Source organism: Magnolia sinica, chromosome 2, assembly GCF_029962835.1.
Source record: "Magnolia sinica isolate HGM2019 chromosome 2, MsV1, whole genome shotgun sequence".
Classification (NCBI taxonomy): Eukaryota; Viridiplantae; Streptophyta; class Magnoliopsida; order Magnoliales; family Magnoliaceae; genus Magnolia; species Magnolia sinica.
In genome coordinates, this window is record NC_080574.1 from 45341932 (window position 1) to 45362270 (window position 20339).

A 20339-nucleotide genomic window follows, 5' to 3' on the forward strand; every position below is an offset into this window, starting at 1 on the left:
ATTACGTCTATAGTTCTGGATGATCTATTTATTGGGTAGGCCGGCCAAAATTTGTAATCTCAATATGAGTCAATTTTAAGTTAATATCAACCGTTCGTTTTCCCATACAAGTACGGTTGGCCTGAGGAGCGGATCAATCTGACTTTTGAGCCAGGAGATTTTCAAAGTACGCCCTTTCTGATTAATGTTCAGGATTTCACACAGACAAGCCATATTGGCACGTGTGTAGCGAAGCCCCTGTTCATCTGGTGGGAGTCTGTACGCTTAGCAATGTCAAATTACCCGCGAAATGCTGAGGTGGACAAACATCGACGTGGCGGCACTGGGATCGAATGCTCCTCACCCTCTCTCTCTCTCTCTCTCTCTCTCTCTCTCGTCAAAGAGAGAGAAAAAAGAGGAAGAGGGAGGAGTACAGAAATTCAAAACACCCGCAAGAGCGAGGAATCAGAGGCAATGGCGTTAAGGTGCTCCACCACAACTCTCCCTCCTCAGCTCGCTACTTCCCCTCGCCATCTCTCGAAATCCTCCCTCCGCCTTTCTTCCCTGTCGTGGGGGCGCACGTTAGCTACAGCCCAGGACGATCTCCTCTCCTCCGCTACCCTCTCCCGACTCACCTCCCAAGGCAAGCACACACACAATCTCTCTCTCTCTCTCTCAATTGAAGTAAAATGCATTTGAATGGAAATTGAGTTTGGAATTCTATATATTTTTATTTTGGTTCCTAATTCAGGTGAAAATCGATTTCCGTCACTGAATTGAGGAGTTATTATTATTATTATTATTATTATTTATACTCCGGCTGCGCGGGAACTTGATGCGCAGGCACTTATAAGTGGCGCACGTGGCATACATTAATTTAAACTAAACCGTATAAATTGGGACGCAATTGCCTGCGACACCGCGAGAGGAAACTTGGTGTGCCCCACCGTGATGCTTTGTGAAAAATCCACCCCGTCCGTCCGTTTTGCTAGATCATTTTAGGCCATTGGTCCAACAATGAGGCAGATCCTCAAGTGGGTCGCACGACAGGAAAAAAGTGGGTAAGGAAATTCCTACCGTTGAAACTTCACTGGGGTCCACCGTGATGTTTATATGCCATCCATACCGTTCATAAGGTCATTCCTACTGGGATGAACTGAAAACCCAAAAACATTAGCCTCATACAAAACTTCGGTGTCCCCACGAATGTTTCAACGGTGGACGTTCAATCCTCACTTTTTCCTGTTGGGCTGCCCACTTGAGTTTTGGATCTGCCTCATTTTTGAGTCGTGGCCTAACATGATCGGGAAAAACGGATGGACGAGGTGGATTTCTCACAAACATCACGGTGGGCCCCACCTAGCTTCCTGTCGCAGGCAATCCAGATAAATTGTGGAACTCACTGTCGTCAGGTGACACACGTGTTTGTTTAAATAAGACCATTGGATATTTTCATTTTTAATCGTCCAATAAATAATGTCCATGAATCTCATAGTAAGATGTTAAATTAGTAGAAGTTATTAATTTATTTTACATCTAAACTTGTATACGTAAACCCTGATGGGTAATTTCAATTACATGTATGCCTCGTATGCAATTTCAAAGTAATTTCAAGTGTCTGTATATCATCCATCACACTCTGCCAGAGTATCAAAGTTTTCTCCACTGAATTATGATCTCCATTTTGATGCTCGTCACAATTTTTAGTTGGGAAAACATCTGTAGTTTTTGTCACTAGGCTAATCTTAGATGCCTGGCAGGAGGACAAGATCTGGACAGCTCGTTAGATGGGCCTCACTGTGTGACCTGTTAAAAAAATCAGGCCGGTCGGACAATTTTAACCATTGGATGACATGGAAAATATATGCAGTCAGAGAAAATGATGTAGAGCGGGTCGCGGACAATTACATGGCCAAGATGGATCAGAAAAGGCCTGGTCGACGACAGAAGTGATCCAGACCATTGAACCTTAAATTGGGCGTATCTTGCAATCCGAAATGAGTTATCTGACGTAAAATATATGATTTTGGGGTAGAACGAGCTACTGAAGCCAACCAACCCAGCTATGCTGGGTTGCGCAGCCCGGAATTGCGAAAAACCCCTGGATTGACGGTCGTTTCCCTGTTTTAATTTCGTTTTTACTATAAATAGTAAGTTTTAGTTTGATTATAACTCTTCATCCGTCGGGCTTTAGGAGTTGCGCCCAACGTGAAAAGAGCTTAGAATAATTAGGAGAACGGTTTGGTGAAGCCAAATAGGACACTTACTATTTTTGGCCGAAAACCTTGCGCACTAGTAGACATCACGACCGTCTATAAATAGTAAGTTTACTATTTATAGTAAGTCGCGGATTCTAAGAGTTTGAGTTGTAGTTTGATTCTAATTTCTTTCCTATTGCTTGGTAGCCCTATTTAAAGGGTTGTAAACTCGTTTTTAAGGAGGAATTAATCAATTTCGAATTTATTAGAATTTATTTCTATTTTCTGCTTTCTTTTCCTCGTGGATTCGAGAAGTCTCTGTGAGGAGTCCAGAGAAGCTCCGTGGATTCGGAGTAGTTATCCTCATCAGGTTCATCAAACTAAAGTTTCTAAGCTCCATTTACTAGGTTGTAAAGCATTTTTTTTACACTCCTCATTGGAGGACATGATCCATTTGGACGGTTAGAACTTCCCAAGGTTGTTTGACTTTCATGCAGCAGTCATCCTTGTATACCTTCTCCAGTCCATAGTTCAAAAACTCAGTGCCTCAACTCGGAACTCGACCGAATCAACTGACTCGGCTAATCTCTGGCCGAGTCGTCGTGTAAACTCAGATTGTACAAGACTCGTGACTCATGCCAAGTCATTTGCACACTCATGCTGAATTCTTTAGTAAAAAAGAGTGCAGAGGGAGATTTGAACCATATAACTATGAGCTATCAAGTCTTAGATAATTTTATTGCTTGATACTTAAAAAATCTGAATATTCATTATTATAAATATATTTGATTTAATTCTTAAGTATCGATTCAAGACAATTAAAGACTCGGTCAGGTATCCGAATCAACTCTACTCGGTGGACCTTTGAGTCGATTAGAGTTTTGAGTTTTTGAACTATGCTCCAGCTGAGCGATGTTTTGGTTATCTTGATCATCAATTTTGACCATTTTTAGTCTTGTTTTCAGGGTTTAATTTTAGTGAGGTAATTTGGGTTAGATTGTATCTTCGATTATCATTTATCATTTGGGATAGTGTAGCTGAAATGAGGATGTTGAGATGGATGAGTGGCGAGACGAAGAAGGATAGAATTAGAAATGAATGCATTTGAGGGAAATTACGAGTAGCACAAATAGGTAATAAGACAAGGGAAAGTACGACTTTGGTGGTTTGGTCATGTGCAATGGAGATGAAGAACTGCACCAATTAGGAGTGAGTTGGTACAAGGTGAACATCATAAAAGGGCAAGGGGAAGGCCTGAAAGGACATGTGCGGAGGTAGTATGAAAAGACTTGATGACATATGGTCCTTATAGAGTGGAATGGGGGAACATGATTCATGTGGCCGACCCCAATTAATTGGGATAAGGCTAAGATGACGATGATGATTTTTTATTTGTTATTTTTATGGGTTGTTGAGGTAAATTACTTTTGTTCAGAGATTTTGGAGTTAGTATGTTTAAAAAATATTTCTTATTATGGTTTAGTTTCAAGTTGGGTTAGGAATGGATCCTTACTCTTGCTCGGGTGGTAGACTCTCAGGAGTTTTAACACCCAGTCAAGGGTTCGAGTATCTATAGGTGGTGAAATCCCTGTGGGGGGGGGGGGGGGGGGGCCGTGGGTGTAAAAAAATAAAAAAGTTGGGTTAGGAATACTGTCAAGAATTAAAATCAATTTTGGTGCACCATCTTGGTCCACATATCGGCCGTGCCAATCGATATACACTGATATGCAAATTGCAAAGTGTTTTCAATTCCAACAAGTGGGGCCGGTGGTTGGGTGATCCAAAACATTTTTATGTTGTGTTCCACTATGGAATGACCTTTCCTGAAGAAACTCATCCATAGGACAATCTTAACCTCTTGACTTGTGGCCAGCAGATGGACAGTTAAAAGAGAAATACAACAATTGTCAATATTCAACTGAACTGGGAATCCCTATCTGAAATTATTTTTGGAATGGCCCACCTATGGTGTACAGATTAGAACATCGGTCCGGATTACTCTATCTATCCCCTTCCATGAGTTGTACCATTTGATAAAAGATAGGGTCTAAAATTTCAAGTTTCATCAAATGATTCAATACTGTCAATGACATCATGGCAATTTACCATACCATACAATCAAGTTGTTTGTAGGCCCAGCATGAAGTGGGTCCCACCATGAAGGTAACACACACAAAAATCAGGCTAATCCAAAACTCAAGTAGGCCACACCTAGGAAAAATTGTAAAAACGTGCTGAGAACCTTCAAGTGGTATGGCCCACTTGTGTTTTGAATTAGCTTGATTTTTAGGCATCCCTTCATCCTGGTGGGGTGAACCTTATAAATGGTTAGATGGCATGTACCCATGATGGACCCCACACTCGATGTGATATTTTTCTATGGTGGGTGTCTTCCCTTTGCATTGTGGCCTTCATGAGTTCTGGTTCGACCGAATTATTAGGCTTAAGGTGCATTTGATGGATAGGATGGATTTCAGACACAAATCCTAGTCAGTTGCCCCACACAACCATCATGTAGGCAAGTTGTATTAGGGGCAACTTGGTTCACATTGTCTGACTTGAATGAGTTGGTCAATATAGGCGTGATACAGGGCTAGTCCCCCATCTGGTGAACCGGATTCCCCAGGATTGAAATCATTTGTATTGGGAAATGGTACTGGCTTCGGCAGATTCTGAAAACAAAGAGAAGACAATATGTAAACAAAGAGAAGACAATCCTCCTTTGGTTTCTTGTATTAGAGACAAATATGTAGAGATCTACAGTCATCTATATAAGGTAAATGATAAAAACAGAATCATCTATGTATGGAAATTAGCTATACATCATCTATCTATGAAAAGTAGCTATATAAGGCATGTGGCCTGTCTAACACCCCCCCTCAAACTAATGCTGGTCATCGACAAGTAATAGTTTGCCAACTAGAAATGAGTGACGTGCAAAAGTGAGGAACTTCGTGAGAATGTTTGCAATCTGATCATGGGATGTGACATGTGGAAGAGAAATGAGCCCAGACTGAAACTTTTCTCGGATGAAGTGACAGTTAACTTCAATATGCTTTGTCCATTCATGGAAAACAGGGTTAGAGGCAATCTGAATGGCACTTAGATTATCTACATGGAGTGGAGTAGAATTCGATAGATGAATGCCCAAGTCAGAAAGAAGTTCACGTAACCAGACAAGCTTACTACAAGCAACTGACATCGCTCGATACTCGGCTTTCGTGCTTGATTTGGAAACAGTGGCCTGCTTCTTACATTTCCAAGAGATGAGAGAAGTGCCGAGAAAAACGCAGTAGCCAGTGGTAGATCTCCGTGTGAGAGCGCAACCGGCCCAGTCAACATCCGAATAAGCACGAAAGTCCAAAATTACCGTGGAGGAGAAGAACAGTGATTGATCTAGAGTTCTACGTGGGTACCGAAGGATGCGCAACAACGCAGTCATATGAAGAGTCCGAGGAGCAGAAACAAACTGGCTGACTACTTGAACAGCGTAGGCAATATCAGTGCGAGTCATTGTTAAGTAAACCAGACTCCTAACCAAATGGCGGTATAATGTGGGCTGCGCAAGGAGATCACCATCGTCACGGCCATATTGAACGTTAAGTTCTAAGGGAGTCTGAATTATTTTCTAATCCATCAATGAGGCCAAGGCGAGAAGATCCTTGGTATATTTACGCTGACTGACCAGGATCCCACGTTTAGAACGTGAAAATTCAAGCCCAAGAAAATATGTTAGATGACCGAGGTCCTTCATCTTGAAGGATGATTTCAGAACTTCCTTTAATGCTGAGATGCCAATAGCATCGCTACCAGTCAAGAGTAGGTCGTCAACATATACGAGAACAATGACAATTCCGTGATCAGTGGTGTGCAAAAATAAGGATGGGCCATGACCAATCTAAGTAAAGCTAGCACCCGTAACAACATCGTGAAACCGTTGGAACCATGCCCGAGGTGCCTGTTTGAGGCCGTACAGAGCTTTCTTTAGGCGACATACCTTATTAGCAGGGATTAAAGAGCTAGGATGAGGTTTTAAATATACTGTTTCTTGGAGGTCTCCATGAAGAAAAGCATTTTTCACATCCATCTGAGCGTGTGGTCAAGAACAAACGGATGATATTGCCAGAAGAGTATGAACAGTTTTCATCTTTGCCACAGGAGCGAATGTCTCATCATAATCAATTCCTACCAATTAATTGTTGATCAGTGGATCGAGTGATAATGTCCCACGTATGATTATCATCCAATGCTTCAAGTTCTTTTGTCATAATCTTCTTCCAACAATCATGAGTGGCTGCCTGAGGGTATGAAGTAGGAATAGATACAGTATCTAGAGTAGCATTCATGGCAGACATAGAGTATATCAAGCAATTAGGTTGTCGATGTACACGAGCGGAACGACATATCAAGGTGGGTTCTGGATCGGCAATAGGTACAGTAGGGAGAGTAACAGGTGGATCTGCAATAGACGAGGGAGAGTACTCGAGGCAAAAGGAATGTCAAGAAAAACGGTAAGACCAGAAGAGTTTGGTGCGTACGGAGGAGGAACAGATGAATGAAAGGCAATATGCTCAAGAAAAACAACATGTCGTGATATCCGAACACGACGAAAGACCGGATCATAACATCGAAAACCCTTCTGAGTTTCTCCAAATCCTAGGTACATACATTTGACTGATTTTGGGGAGAGTTTGTTACGTTCACGTGATGCTAGGTGAACATAACATACACAACCAAAAACACGAAATGTGGAATATGTAGGAAGTAAGTCGGTGAGAACAAAGTAGGGAGATTTACTGTTCAGAACTTTGGTTAGCATCCGGTTAATCAAGTAGACTGAATGCAACATAGCTTCTGCCTAGAAAGAACGAGGAGCACTCATAGCTGTCAACAGGGTGTTGGCAGTTTCAACAATTTGGCGATTTTTTTCGTTCAGCCACCTCACTTTGTTATGGAGTATTAGAACAAGTGATCTGATGAATAATCCCATGACCCTGAAGATATGTACAAAAATTTGTTGAGAGATATTCTCCCCCTAAGTCAGAGCAGAGAGTTTGAATTTTTACCCGAAATTGAGTGTCCACCATAGAGTGAAATATCTTGAATTTTTAAAAAACCTATGACTTAGAGTCCAAAAAGTAAATCCAGGTGTAACATGTGAAATCATCAATGAATATAACATAGTATCGTAATCCAAAGAGAAACATAATTGGTGAAAGACCCCAGACATCCGTACACTAGTTCAAACATAGATGATGATTTTGTAGTAATTAGAGGAAAGGGAATACACTTACTTTTTGAAAGACAACAGGAAGAACAAGAATAATCCAAATTACTTTTATTAAGAGAAATATTTCCTAACATGCCAGAAGAAAATAATTGAATTAACCGATCTGAATGTGAATGACCCAGGCAAAAGTGCCAGATTTTCACATTTTATTTGCCGAACAAATATCTGATGAAAATGGAAAAAAGAAACAACGAGTCGGAGTGACAGATGGGTCAAAGTCTAGTACATACAGATGACCATGCCGCCTACCCTTCCCAAGTACCTTCTCCGTTGCCAGATCCTGCACAAAACAATAGTTTGGAAGAAATATGATGAAGCAGTTATTGGATGTAAGTTGACCAACAGAAATTAAATTTGAGGAGAGGTTAGGGACATGAAACATATCACGAAGGGTGAACTAGCGATGGACAGAAGGAGAAAGTGAATGAACCAACGGACTGAATGGGTAGTCTAGTGCCATCCGCAGTAGAAATAACCTGATTTCTAGTGCAGGGACGAATGTCGTGAAGATGTGATATGTCACTAGTCATATGATTGGAAGCACTCGAATCGAAGAACCATGTAGAAGATGAGGATATACTTGATATACTGGCCGCAGAAAGGGCCTGCACGATCTGCTGGAGCATCGAATGAGTCAAATGTGAGGAAAGTCCTTCAACAAAAACAATAGATGCAGTATCACTAGCAGAAGGCTCAGAAGAAATAGTTGCAGAAGTAGCAAAAAGAGCACGACCACGGCCACAACTTCGACCACCACGTCCACGGCCGAAAGAGGATGCATAGGCACGTGAACAGCAGTCCTGAATACCATGACCAGTTCGTCGATAATAAGCGTACCAATCTTTGCACTGAGCGACGACATGTCCCACTTTGTTGCAGCCACGACAAGTTAAAGGAGTGGAACCACGGTTTGGTGCAAAGATGGATATAGCGATTATCAGATTAGATGGTCCCTAAGTTGGGGATGTGGGAGAGAGAACTTTCAGTCGTTGTTCCTCAGTTAATAAATCATTAATAATCGAATTCAATGAAGGAGTTGGGCTACGGTTCAGGAGAGCAGCCCTACAATGCTCAAATTCCGGACGCAGCTTCATAAGAAACTATTGAACATGCGCATTAGCGCGCATTGTTTGGAATATCTTAAAGTTATGAGGAAATTCTGGATCCATCATAGCCATCTCTGTCCAAATTGTAACAATTGTAGAGTAGAATGTTTGAATGCTTTTATTACCCTGAGTAAGGTGAACCAGATCTTGTTTCAGGCGGTATAACCGAGCCGCATTACTTTGTTGATAAATTGTCTGGAGATGTTCTCACATTGCCTTAGCAGTGCGATGTGGCATGAGGTCAACTACAATTGACCGATCGACCGAATCAAGAATCCAGGTAATAATCCGTCCATTTTTTATTTCTCACTCAGCCATTTTGTCGGCATCTGTGGAAGTGGGGACAGTAATAGATCCATCAATTAGTCCCCACAAACCACGACCCTTGAGGAAACTCTGAAAGTAGATGGCCCATAGATTGTAGTTGGTACCATTGAAACCGCATCGTGGGGCCTCTATATGGGAGTCTTTGTCCATAGACCTGAAGTGATGTAAACCACGCAAAGGAAGGAGGTACCTTGCAGCAGAAGAGCTGGTTGCAGCGACAAGGGCTGGGAGAAGATCTGGTCGCAGCAACAGCAATAGAACAACAATAGTAATAACAACAACAACAGAACAACAATAGAACAGCAACAGCAAGGGGGAAAGGGGTTGGGACTTGGGGTTGGGGTGTGCGGACCGAGCGCGGTGGTCAGACGGGCGTGCGGACGGGTGTGTTGACGGAGCTGGGGTGGTCGGAGGCAGCAGGGGTGGTCCGAGGGTTGGTCGGATGGGCTGGGGGTGGTCGGACGAGTGTGGCTGGGGGTGGTTGCAGGAGTGGTTGGATGGGCTGGGGGTGGTCGCAGGAGTGGCCGGAAGGGCTGGGGGTGGTCGGACGGGGCTGGGTGACGCGGCAGGGGCCGGATCTGTCAGGAGGTGGTGCCGCAGGGGTTTGCTGACGCAGGAAAGGCCGAATCTGTTAGGAGGTGGTGCCGGTGACGAAGGAGGTGCCAGATTAAGATGTGCAGCTGAAGATGGTGGAGCAGGGTTGGATTGCTGGAGATCGGTATGGCTCTGATACCATGAAAACAAAGAGAAGACAATATGTAAACAAAGAGAAGACAATCCTCCTTTGGTTTCTTGTATTAGAGACAACCCTAAAGGGTTGATATATAGAGATCTATAGTCATCTATACAAGGTAAATGATAAAAACAGAATCATTTATCTATGGAAATTAGCTATACATCATCTATCTATGGAAAGTAGCTATACAAGGCATGTGGCCTGTCTAACAGATTCAACTTGGTTTCTATGAGCCTCTGCATGTGTGAGTGGTTCGGGAATTATATCATTCAAAATTTCAGTTATTTGAACTTTCATTCTTTATTATTTTTGCATGAATCCCATATAGCCAAGAATTTTCCTGCATCGGTTGGTAGGCGCTGTCGATCCCATATAGCCAAGAATTTGCACTTGAAATTTTCCCTTGTGATAATCAATCTCAAATATTCTATTTCGACCATTCTATTTCAGATCATGGGCAGTGATTAACAAGACTGCATAAGGGGAGTACAAGGTGTTCATGGTTGTAGCCTAGTGGAGGATATGCACTAAAAAGTGGGAAGTGGTTTGGTAGTTTTGACGAGTCCTGACAAAATCATGGAGAAGAAAATAGAGTAGCAGAACATTTTCTGGACATTGGAAACTGTTTTTGTTGAACCTGAGATTAGAGGACAGGTTGACAATTGAATGAATTGAAGGAAATCCAACCTAAAGTGACTACGATGATAAGCATGAGGTGGCATTTGGTGACATAACTGGGCACCCCATCTATGATGAAGATGCAAAGTAGAAATAGGGAGATAAAAGCTATTCAAAGTGAATCCTAATTAGGGAGACCATGATCATCTTTCATGCACCATTTTAAGGGCATTTGTTACAAGCCAACATATTCAAACCCCAGTGTCATCCAAGGACAGAATATGTCATGCAACTGCTGGAGTTGTGAAAATACTGCCCAAAGAGATTTGAGTTGAATCAAAGAGTGAGAACTTCCTCACACCTACTGAATTTTGTGGTTCATCCATTCAGGTGCAAGACTTCCCTGAAATGCAACAATACTGCTCTCATTACTTTTAACAGAAGTAAGATTCAGAAGTGGAGGAGACAGTGAAAGAATAAGAGAACTTGTTTTGTTAAGGAAAGACCCAGGCTGAGAGGGCAGTTCATTTTTAAGTGAACTTGCTCCCGAACCCAGTAGGTGAAAGGGCAATCAAAAAAGAAACAGAAAAAGATCTATGATCTCGATAGTGCAAAGGCAAAATGAAGAAGCAGCATCCTTGATAATTCCAAAATTGAGCATCGTGTCCTTAGTCTCTAATCTGCCGAGAAAAACCATCCAAGCCATGAAAGATTGCTTTGGGATGTTGATGTTTCCTTTGAACCAAATAAAGTGAGCCGAAGGCACAGGAGGGAATCTCACCCTAACAGGTTCCACAGCAGTGGTCAGAGAAAGATGACCTTTAGGATAAAAGGTCAAAATAACCTCATCCTCAAAAGGCATAACCAGAATATCCTCTAATTCACCGAATATTTCTGAAAGATCGGCTGAAGATATCTTTTATATTTGATCCATAGCTCATTTCAGAGGTCTTTTCAAGCAAGGTCTATGATGGCCATTTATACACATTTCGCAAGATTACATTGTTTTGAATCTTGATTAATGGCTTGAAATCCAAAAATTGTAGTGACCAATGGTGTGTTTTTGGGTATTATAAAATGATTAGCGCATTAGAAGTTGGTAGGTAGTGTGGGATGAATAGTGGAGATCAGAAGTCTGAGCAGGGTTCATTTGGCTTTGCTTATAAGATGATGCAAGTAGGGGCCAAATTCAGCCTGAGCCCACCTTGTTTATTGTTATGATTATTTTGACCTGAAATTCAGTCCATGGCCCAAACTGCAGGCCTGAATGTTAAGCCCAAGCCTGTCCCATGTCTGCCAAAAAAGTGATCGTGTTTGGAAAAAAGCCGCACCTAAAATGTTGTTCAATCTTCAAGGCCTGGCCTATTTACCTGTTGGGTGTGAAAATGGGCCCAAGACTAGGTTTCCAGCCTAAAAATTAAACTGAATCCGAGCTGTTGGTGAGCTGGGCCTAGAAGGGCCAGCCTGGCCAATCTCCATCCTAACCTTTGACCTTTGGAACAGGGTCAGCCTTTTGATTTAGCATTTTAATGGATGGAAATCATCTATAACATCAACAAAGATGCTGACGAGGCGGGGCAACAGTTTCTAGCTTGGCTGGAGACCTGCTGTTAATGGAATGGTAAAAGATCGTCAATTGTTCTGTAGGTTCCTGCTTATCGTTTAAAGCTCTAAAGTGATTTGGAATGGCATGTTCTTTATACTGTGGTTAAATTACCTCAAGAATTTTTTTTCATTGCCTGCTTAATTCTATCGAGCTTTTAATTGTTTCTGCCCCTTATCCCATGGGTACAGAGCGATAGTGTAGCTTAGTCATCGATGAATTTGTCTCTTGTGCAATGCTGAGAATGATGAAGGTGTTGTGAGAAATGTCTTGGTTTGGGCTAGTGCCATTACATACCTCAAATATTCACCTGCTTCTATGACAGATGGTCTGAACACCTCTATCATATGAGATTAAAATGTAGAAAAAGGCAGATGAGCGAATGAATTGAAGATGCACAGCAGAGACTCTTCATTTCGCTGTTGTCATGGCTTCGTATGTAGGTTCATATGTAATGGAGTTCCCTGCATTTTTTCCATGGAGACTTGTGAGTTGTACATATATGCAATCTGAAAGTTGCTTTGTTTCTATCAAGGGGTGCTTCTCTTCTTATTTCTTTCAGTGTATGAATTAGATTGCTAATGAGAGTTATGAGACTGACAACTAGGCCATGATCAGTCTAAGCAATTCTTTATGACTATTTGGGTTATGCACCATTCTGTTGTATGCAATGTTTCCCTGGATTTCTAAGACTGTATCCATCATCATGAATAATCTCACCTTTTTTCTTTTTCATTGCTTCTCAGGCAGATATTCTACACCATCAGCCATAACATGCAGAGCTCAGACAGTAGTAGCAACCAATTTGGCTCCAGGGACTCCTGTAAGGCCTACAAGCATACTGGTTGTTGGGGCTACTGGAACTTTGGGCCGGCAGATTGTCAGGCGTGCTTTAGATGAAGGCTATGATGTTAGATGCCTTGTAAGGCCTCGCCCTGCCCCTGCTGACTTCCTTCGTGATTGGGGTGCCACCGTTGTCAATGTAGGTTTCAACATTCCAATATATTTGCTTTAACTTAATTTGAAATTCCAAACAGCAAGTTATTTATTTTTCCTTGTTGAGTATTGCCAATATTTTTCCCTGGCAAGATTATTGCATATCAGAATCGTGACATACCTCAGCGCTGTGGTACAGCCTGTTCAGATATATGTTGAAGGTTACATTCATGGAGGGTTATCATAACAGTAACCTCATCTGAAGGACAACTTCTCATAGGTGATAGGAAGTTAAGCTCTCCCACATGAAAACCGAGATGAGCTGGAAGCTTTTTTGTATTTGAGACAACCCAAAGGGGTTGAATATATAGAGATTATAGTCATCTATACAAAGAAAACAATAAAATCAGAATCTTCTACCTATGGAAACGAACTATACAAGGTATACTAGCTATACAAGGTATGTGAGCCTGTCTAACATTCCCCTCTCAAACTAATGCTGGTCATTGACAAGTAATAGTTTGCCAACTAGAAATGAGTGACGTGCAGAAGTGAGGGACTTGGTGAGAATGTCGGCAATCTGATCATGGGATGCAACGTGTGGAAGAGAAATGAGCCCAGACTGAAATTTCTCACAGATAAAGTGACAATCAACTTTAATATGCTTCGTCCGTTCATGAAAAACCGGGTTAGAGGCAATCTGAATGACGCTTAGATTATCAACATGGAGTGGAGTAGGATTCTGCAAAGGAACGCCCAAGTCGGAAAGAAGTCCACGTAACCAGACAAGCTCACTACACGCAGCGGACATCGCTCGATACTCGGCTTCTGTGCTTGATTTGGAAACAATGGCCTGCTTCTTAAACTTCCAAGAGATGAGAGAAGTGCCGAGAAAAACACAGTAGCCAGTGGTAGATCTTCGTGTGAGAGCGCGATCGGCCCAATTAGCATTCGAATAAGCAAGAAGGTCCAGAGTCGCCGTGGAGGAGAAGAACAGTGATCGATCTAGAGTGCCACATAGGTACCGAAGAATGCACAACACCGCAGTCATATGAAGAGTTCGAGGAGCAGAAACAAATTGACTGACGACTTGGACAGCGTAGGCAATATCAGGACGAGTCATAGTTAAGTAAACCAGACTCCCAACCAAACGGCGGTATAAGTTAGGCTATGCAAGTAGATTACCATCGTCACGGCCATATTGAACGTTAAGTTCTAAGGGAGTCTGCACTGTCTTCTGATCCGTCAATGATGCCAAGGCGAGAAGATCCTTGGTATATTTACGCTGGCTAACCAGGATCCCACGTTTAGAATGTGAAATTTCAAGTCCAAGAACGTATGTGAGATGGCCGAGGTCTTTCATCTTGATGGAAGATTGTAGAACTTCCTTTAAAGCCGAGATGCTAATAGCATCGCTACCAGTCAGAAGTAGGTCATCAATATAGACGAGAACAATGATAATTCCGCGAGCAGTGGTGCGCAAAAATAATGATGGGTCATGACTACTTTGAGTAAAGCCAACACCGGTAACAACATCATGAAAGGGTTGGAACTATGCCCGAGGTGCCTGTTTGAGGCCATACAGGGCTTTCTTTAGGCGACACACCTTATTGTCAGGGATTAAAGACTCAGGAGAACGTTTCAAATATACTGTTTCTTGGAGTTCTCCATGAAGAAAAGCATTTTTCACATCCATCTGAGCAAGTGGCCAAGAGCGAACGGAAGATATTGCTAGAAGAATACGAATAGTTTCATCTTGGCCCCGGGAGCGAATGTCTCATCATAATCAATTCCGTATTCCTCTTTGTATCCTTGAGCGACAAGTCGAGCCTTGTATCGATCCAATGATTCATCAGACTTAAGTTTAACAGAATAAATCCATTTGCTACCAATTAGCTGTTGGTCAGCTAGTTGAGTGACAATGTCCCACGTATGATTATCATCCAATGCCGCAAGTTCTTCTGCCATAGCCTTCTTCCAACAATCATGAGTGGCTGCCTGAGAGTATGAAGTAGGAATAGAAACAGTATCCAGAGTAGCATTCATGGCAAACATAGAGCAGATCAAGCGATCAGGCGCTTGATGTACACGATCGGAACGTTGTATCGAGGTAGGTTTAGGATCAGCAATAGGTACAGTAGGTTCGGGTTGAGTAATAGGTGGTGGAGCTATCGAGGTAGGTTCAGGATGGGAACGTCGTATCGAGGCAGGTTCAGGATCGAAACAAAGGGGCATTGGATCTGGAACAGAGGGGCGCTGGATCTAGATCTGGATCTGGACGAGCAGAAGAGCAAAAGGGTAGGAGCACTGGATCGGACGAGCAGAGGGGCCGAACAAGCTCAGGTGCGCCGGATCGGACGAGCAAAGAGGTGGTGCGCTGGATCGGACGAGCAGAGGGGCTGGACGAGCTCAAGTGCGCTGGATCTGGATGAGCAGAGGGTCAGGAGCGCTGGATCTGGACGAGCAGGAGCTAGAAGACGCAGGGGCGTAGAGGGGCAGAGGGGTCGGACGAGCAGAGGCGGTCGGATCTGACAGGTGGTGCCGGTTTTGGATCAGTGAAGCTCTAATACGATGAAAACCGAGATGAGCTGAAAGCTTTTCTGTATTTTAGACAACCCAAAAGGGTTGAATATATAGAGATTACAGTCATCTATACAAGGAAAACAATAAAATTAGAATCTTCTACCTATGGAAACGAACTATACAAGGTATACTAGCTATACAAGGTATGTGAGCCTGTCTGACATCACAAACATGGAAATGTAATATATTAAAAAACTAAGATAATAGAATCATATCTTAATAGATGTCACAGAACTGGTGCATGACTGATGGATACAAATCTGAAATTTGCAATCTGGGTCTGTCTCAATTATGAAACAGTTCAAAGATGTACATTTTTACACTGGGTTAAGCTTCCAGTGATAGCCTTATGTTGTATGAGCATTTGAATCGCTTCAGTATTCCCAATAAATCCATACATACGGTACATTATGGTCTAGGAAATAGGAATAATAAACAAAACAAGGGAAAGGAGAAGGGACATACCATTGTTTGGAAACTATGTGAGTCTAACTAGGAACTCGCCGAGTTGACAGGGATAGGCTAAAAACCTGGCTGATTCACACTATGGATTAGTCCTATACAAAACTCGTCTGAGTTTTTGTCTATTCAGCCAAGTTTCGCTTTGACTCAGACAATCCACGAAGTTACAAAAACTTGGCCCAAGTCTGTTTGAGAAATTGCTAATACCAAGACAAAAACTTCATGTAAATGAGTAAGTTTTCCTTCCTTAAAACGAAGACCGTTTCACACTTTGTAAGACTTTTGAGTAATGCCAGTACATAGTAGGGCCCACTTGATGGATAGTTCTAATCTAATGCATATATGCCATATGTCCTATTTGGATCATGGATACTCAAAGAGAAATATACTGCATTGAGCATTTTATTACATTGACCTTCTCTCTAAAGAGAAATTTCACCCCTTCAACAACTAATGCTGCACATTTGGGGTTTCTTCATTATTCCAATGGTCCATTACTTTTCCCAACCAGCCAATCCTTGCCTCTTTTTTTTCTTTTCTTTTTTTCTTTTTTTTTTTAAAAAAAATTTTAAACTGATCTGTGTAATGATCTCATACAACTTCACGAGAGCTGGTTCTAACATCAGCCAGAACTAAAATATTTGCTAGACCTAATCAAATTTATGGGACTCGTCCAAGTCTTGACTCGTTGGTCGACTGATCCTAGGCCGAGCTCCTGGTTTCGAACAATGGTATAGACCATTTTGTGGACTCTCCCACAAGATTTTAACTAGAGGAGTCTCACCAGTAGTTCTCCAGAAGACTCTCGCTGCTAGGTTTTTCTTCTTCTTTTAATAAACCATCTCAGGAAACAAAGGAAACTTCCTTTCAATCAAATAGTCTATTTTTGCATAATAGTTCCTCAAGTAGGATATTCGTGTTTGTGTGTATCCTGCTTTACAAATCCTACTCAGAACTGTATCCTTCTTTACAAATCCTACCCAAAGTTAAAAGCATCTTGGTCCAAATTTTCTTTCCCAATTTGTTTGAAGCATATCCTAAAAATAATAGTTGAGGGAAACAAAGGAAGACTTGGACTAACATTCAATCTCTGAATGTACTCCAACCACTATTAGAGATCACTTATATACAACCGCATGGATGTCTGGCCTGTATGGTTAGCCAAAAATGCCATTTGCACTTTGTTTTCATATAAATCCCAAAAGGCCATTGATTGGAACTGTGGGAACCACAGCCCCATGTGACCATTGATCTGGGCAGTTGAGCTATCTAATCTCCAATTGGCATTGTTTTATAGGCTTGGTTTCCAATCTGGACAGTTGGATGGTCCTGATCATGCAGTCAACCAGCAATAGGACCACCCTTGGAGCCTTTGTAGATCATGTGGTCCTGCATCAGTGACAAACCAAAATTTGTGGGTTTTATAACATTATTGGAAGATCGCCATTTGTTGATTGAGTTTAAACTGAAATGTGATGTTTTCCTTTACGCCATGTTTGGAAACCATGGATTCCATGCCAAATAGTGGAAAAGGAAAAGTGTTTTCTTTTATATGATGATTTGTGTTGTTTGGATAGCAAAGAAAAGGGTGGATTTACCGAGCAATCATTACACTTTTCCATAATTTGATTTCTTGGCACAAGAAACTAGGTGAGTATTGTGAGAGGAATATGTGGTTTCCACTTGCTACCCCAACAAGGACTCAAAATTGGAAATCATGTATCCAAGCATGCCCTTAGATAATTTGGGGTGTGATGTGCGCCTGTTTCGATAATTGTACTGAGAACCTTGGAATTTTGCACTCGGATCTCTTGATCTCCAGGTATTAGTTTATTATTTAAGATATATCAGATAAGTTGTGGGGTTTATAGTACTACTGAAAGACTAGTATTATTGTTACTCTTCCTTTCACTTTTAAGTGTTTATTCTGCAATTCTGTTTCTTTCAAGAAAATATGTAGTTCTGTTTTGGGCTTTCAAGTATATCATTTATTGTAAGCATGAGCTGATTTCCCCATTTGTCCAGATGCTTTTGGAGTTATTTCTTTAATAATATGATATAACTTTCGAAATACTGCTCCTGATTTATTTATTTTTTGAGTTCCTTCTCATTGGTTATTTGTTTTGGTATGTCTGCTTTGTAGGATATTCGATGCGATATATTGTAGGACACAATTACCTCTCTTAAATTATATACAACTTCTCTTTACACATTGGAATAGAGGACCGTGTGTGTAGTAGCCGTTTTGGTTGGCTTTGACATTTCTAAATGGTGTCTTTCTGTTTCATGGAGTTCCTGTCGAGATTTATGCTAAATCCTAATTATATTTGAGCAGGCTGACCTGAGCAAACCGGAGACGATCCCTGCAACTCTTGTTGGCATTCATACCGTAATTGACTGTGCCACAGGACGACCGGAAGAGCCTATCCGGACGGTATTCACTTTATTGAAGTTTTAAGCTTCTTTTTTTTCATGGATTCTTTAGTAGAAGCTTTTCGTTGGTCTGGAACTATCTAGGTTCAAATTCGATACACCTTTAAACTTGGTTTTGTAAGTGTGTATGCTTTGATGTCATATCATAAGAACTTCAATCTCTTCAGATATTTGTGGATTTATTTGTAATTTAGAGTATATATGAGGTATTTCTTATAGTGCATTTATTCGGGGAATGGACTTCCAATTCATAGATTGCTTAGTTTAAAAATGACTGATGGTTTTTTCCTTTAATTCCAAAAAATATACATCAATTTAATTAGTTATTATTATATATGGTGTTAGAGAGAAAAAAGCCTTTGGGAGAAAAAAAAAAAAAAACTCTATCAGGGTTCCATCTCCAACCCCCTTCTTATTTATATCAAGTGATCTCCCAAATTATATAGAATATTCTTGGAACCAAGTGCAAAAGCAGAAAAACAAAAGAAAGAAACATGATAAGAGAAATAAGAGGAGAATAAGAGACAGTCCATGGTCCAGAGAGCGAAGGCCCACGGTGTAGAGAGGGTCCAAGCTTGAGAAATATCTATACTCGCCCTCAAGTTGAGGCATAGATATCATTCATCTTTAGCTTGCCAAGAATACACCGTCCAACTTCAACGGTAAGAGCCTTGGTGAAGATATCCACAAGTTTAGTACTGGGAACAAAGTGAGTAAAAGTAATGCTATAAACAACTTTCTCAGGAATAAAGTGACAATCAGCTTCAATGTGTTTTGTTTGCTCGTGAAAAACATGATTAGAAGCTATATGAATTGCAACTTGATTGTCGTAATACATAGGTACGTGAGTCTTCGTTGGAAATCCTATTTTACCCACAAAATTTTTTAACCACAAAATTTCACATGCAGTATTTGCCACAACACAATATTCGGTCTCAACACTTGATCATGCAACATCTATCTTCTTTTTAGTCTTCTAAGTGATGAGATTGCATAAAAAAAAGTATAATTTATTGTTGTAGACCATCAATCATCTAGCGAAATTGCCCAATTTGCATAAGACTAACCTTCAATATCAAGATTATTGTGACAACTAAACAAGATGCCACGTCTTGGAGAAGGCTCAATGCAGCATAAGATGGGACAAACTACCTTAAGGTGATTGGATAGAGGAGCATGCATGAACTGCCTAATTAAACTAACTACTCGAGATAAATTTGAGCAAGTAATAGTCAAATATATAATTGACCAACTAAACGCTGGCGATGTTTTAAATATCGATGATATCTTCTGATATATCTTGTATCCCACTTGTGCGATACAAAACACGCAGGTAGTGCCGATATATCCCACATCTTCGATCCATGACTTGGCACAGAAGTAGTATGAAAGGCTTTAAATGTATTACCTGCCTGAGGCTAAGCCAAAGACATAGATGATGAGTCTTTATTCTACGTAACATCATTTGGTAAGGCATTATACTCACTTTTCGAGAGATGAACCACATCACCAGTTGATGGAACAACATGTGAATTTGCCAATGGTACACTGTCCCCAATAGTATCCTGAAAATTCTTACTAGCGATATCCTGGGAATCCTTTGTTGCGCAGTATGCCAACAACACTAGTGAACCGAGATCCAATCTCCGTTCTCACATAATCTAGAAGTATAATCAAAGCATACCAACAAAACACAAGACAGAATATACGTGGAAAAAGGACGGGTGCAAACTTCCACTATGAGGAAAAACGAGATTACAAGCAATATACTAACCTTCAATGCTCCCATGCAGAGAGATAGCCCTTTTCTCTTTGGATGTATATAAAAAAACCCTTAGCATACACCTTAGAATACCCTAGAACAACCCTAGGAACCCCTATTTATAGTTTAGGCAACTTCCTTTCGCACCTCTGCGAAAACCGCCTCAAATTTTCGTAGTCCACACCAAATGCGCGCAAAATCTGCGTAGCCTCGACTAGTCGAGCAAAGGCCTTGACTGGTTAAGCGGCCCACTCGACCGGTCGAGCACTGCGGAATTCCAAAACATTAGCTCTCTAGACTTTGAGT

At 41.3% G+C, this 20339-nt stretch overlaps 1 protein-coding gene across 1 annotated transcript in view; it reads left to right on the top strand.

The window, feature by feature from the left end:
- Positions 1-358: 358 nt before the first annotated feature.
- Positions 359-20339, top strand: part of LOC131237068 (protein HIGH CHLOROPHYLL FLUORESCENCE PHENOTYPE 244, chloroplastic) — a 35324-nt gene continuing 15343 nt past the window's right edge. Inside the window, exons 1-3 of the mRNA XM_058234718.1 lie at positions 359-622; positions 12604-12839; positions 18174-18272. Coding sequence (XP_058090701.1) covers positions 454-622; positions 12604-12839; positions 18174-18272 — 504 coding nt within the window. The 5' untranslated portion in view covers positions 359-453. The remainder of the gene's footprint in view (positions 623-12603; positions 12840-18173; positions 18273-20339) is intronic.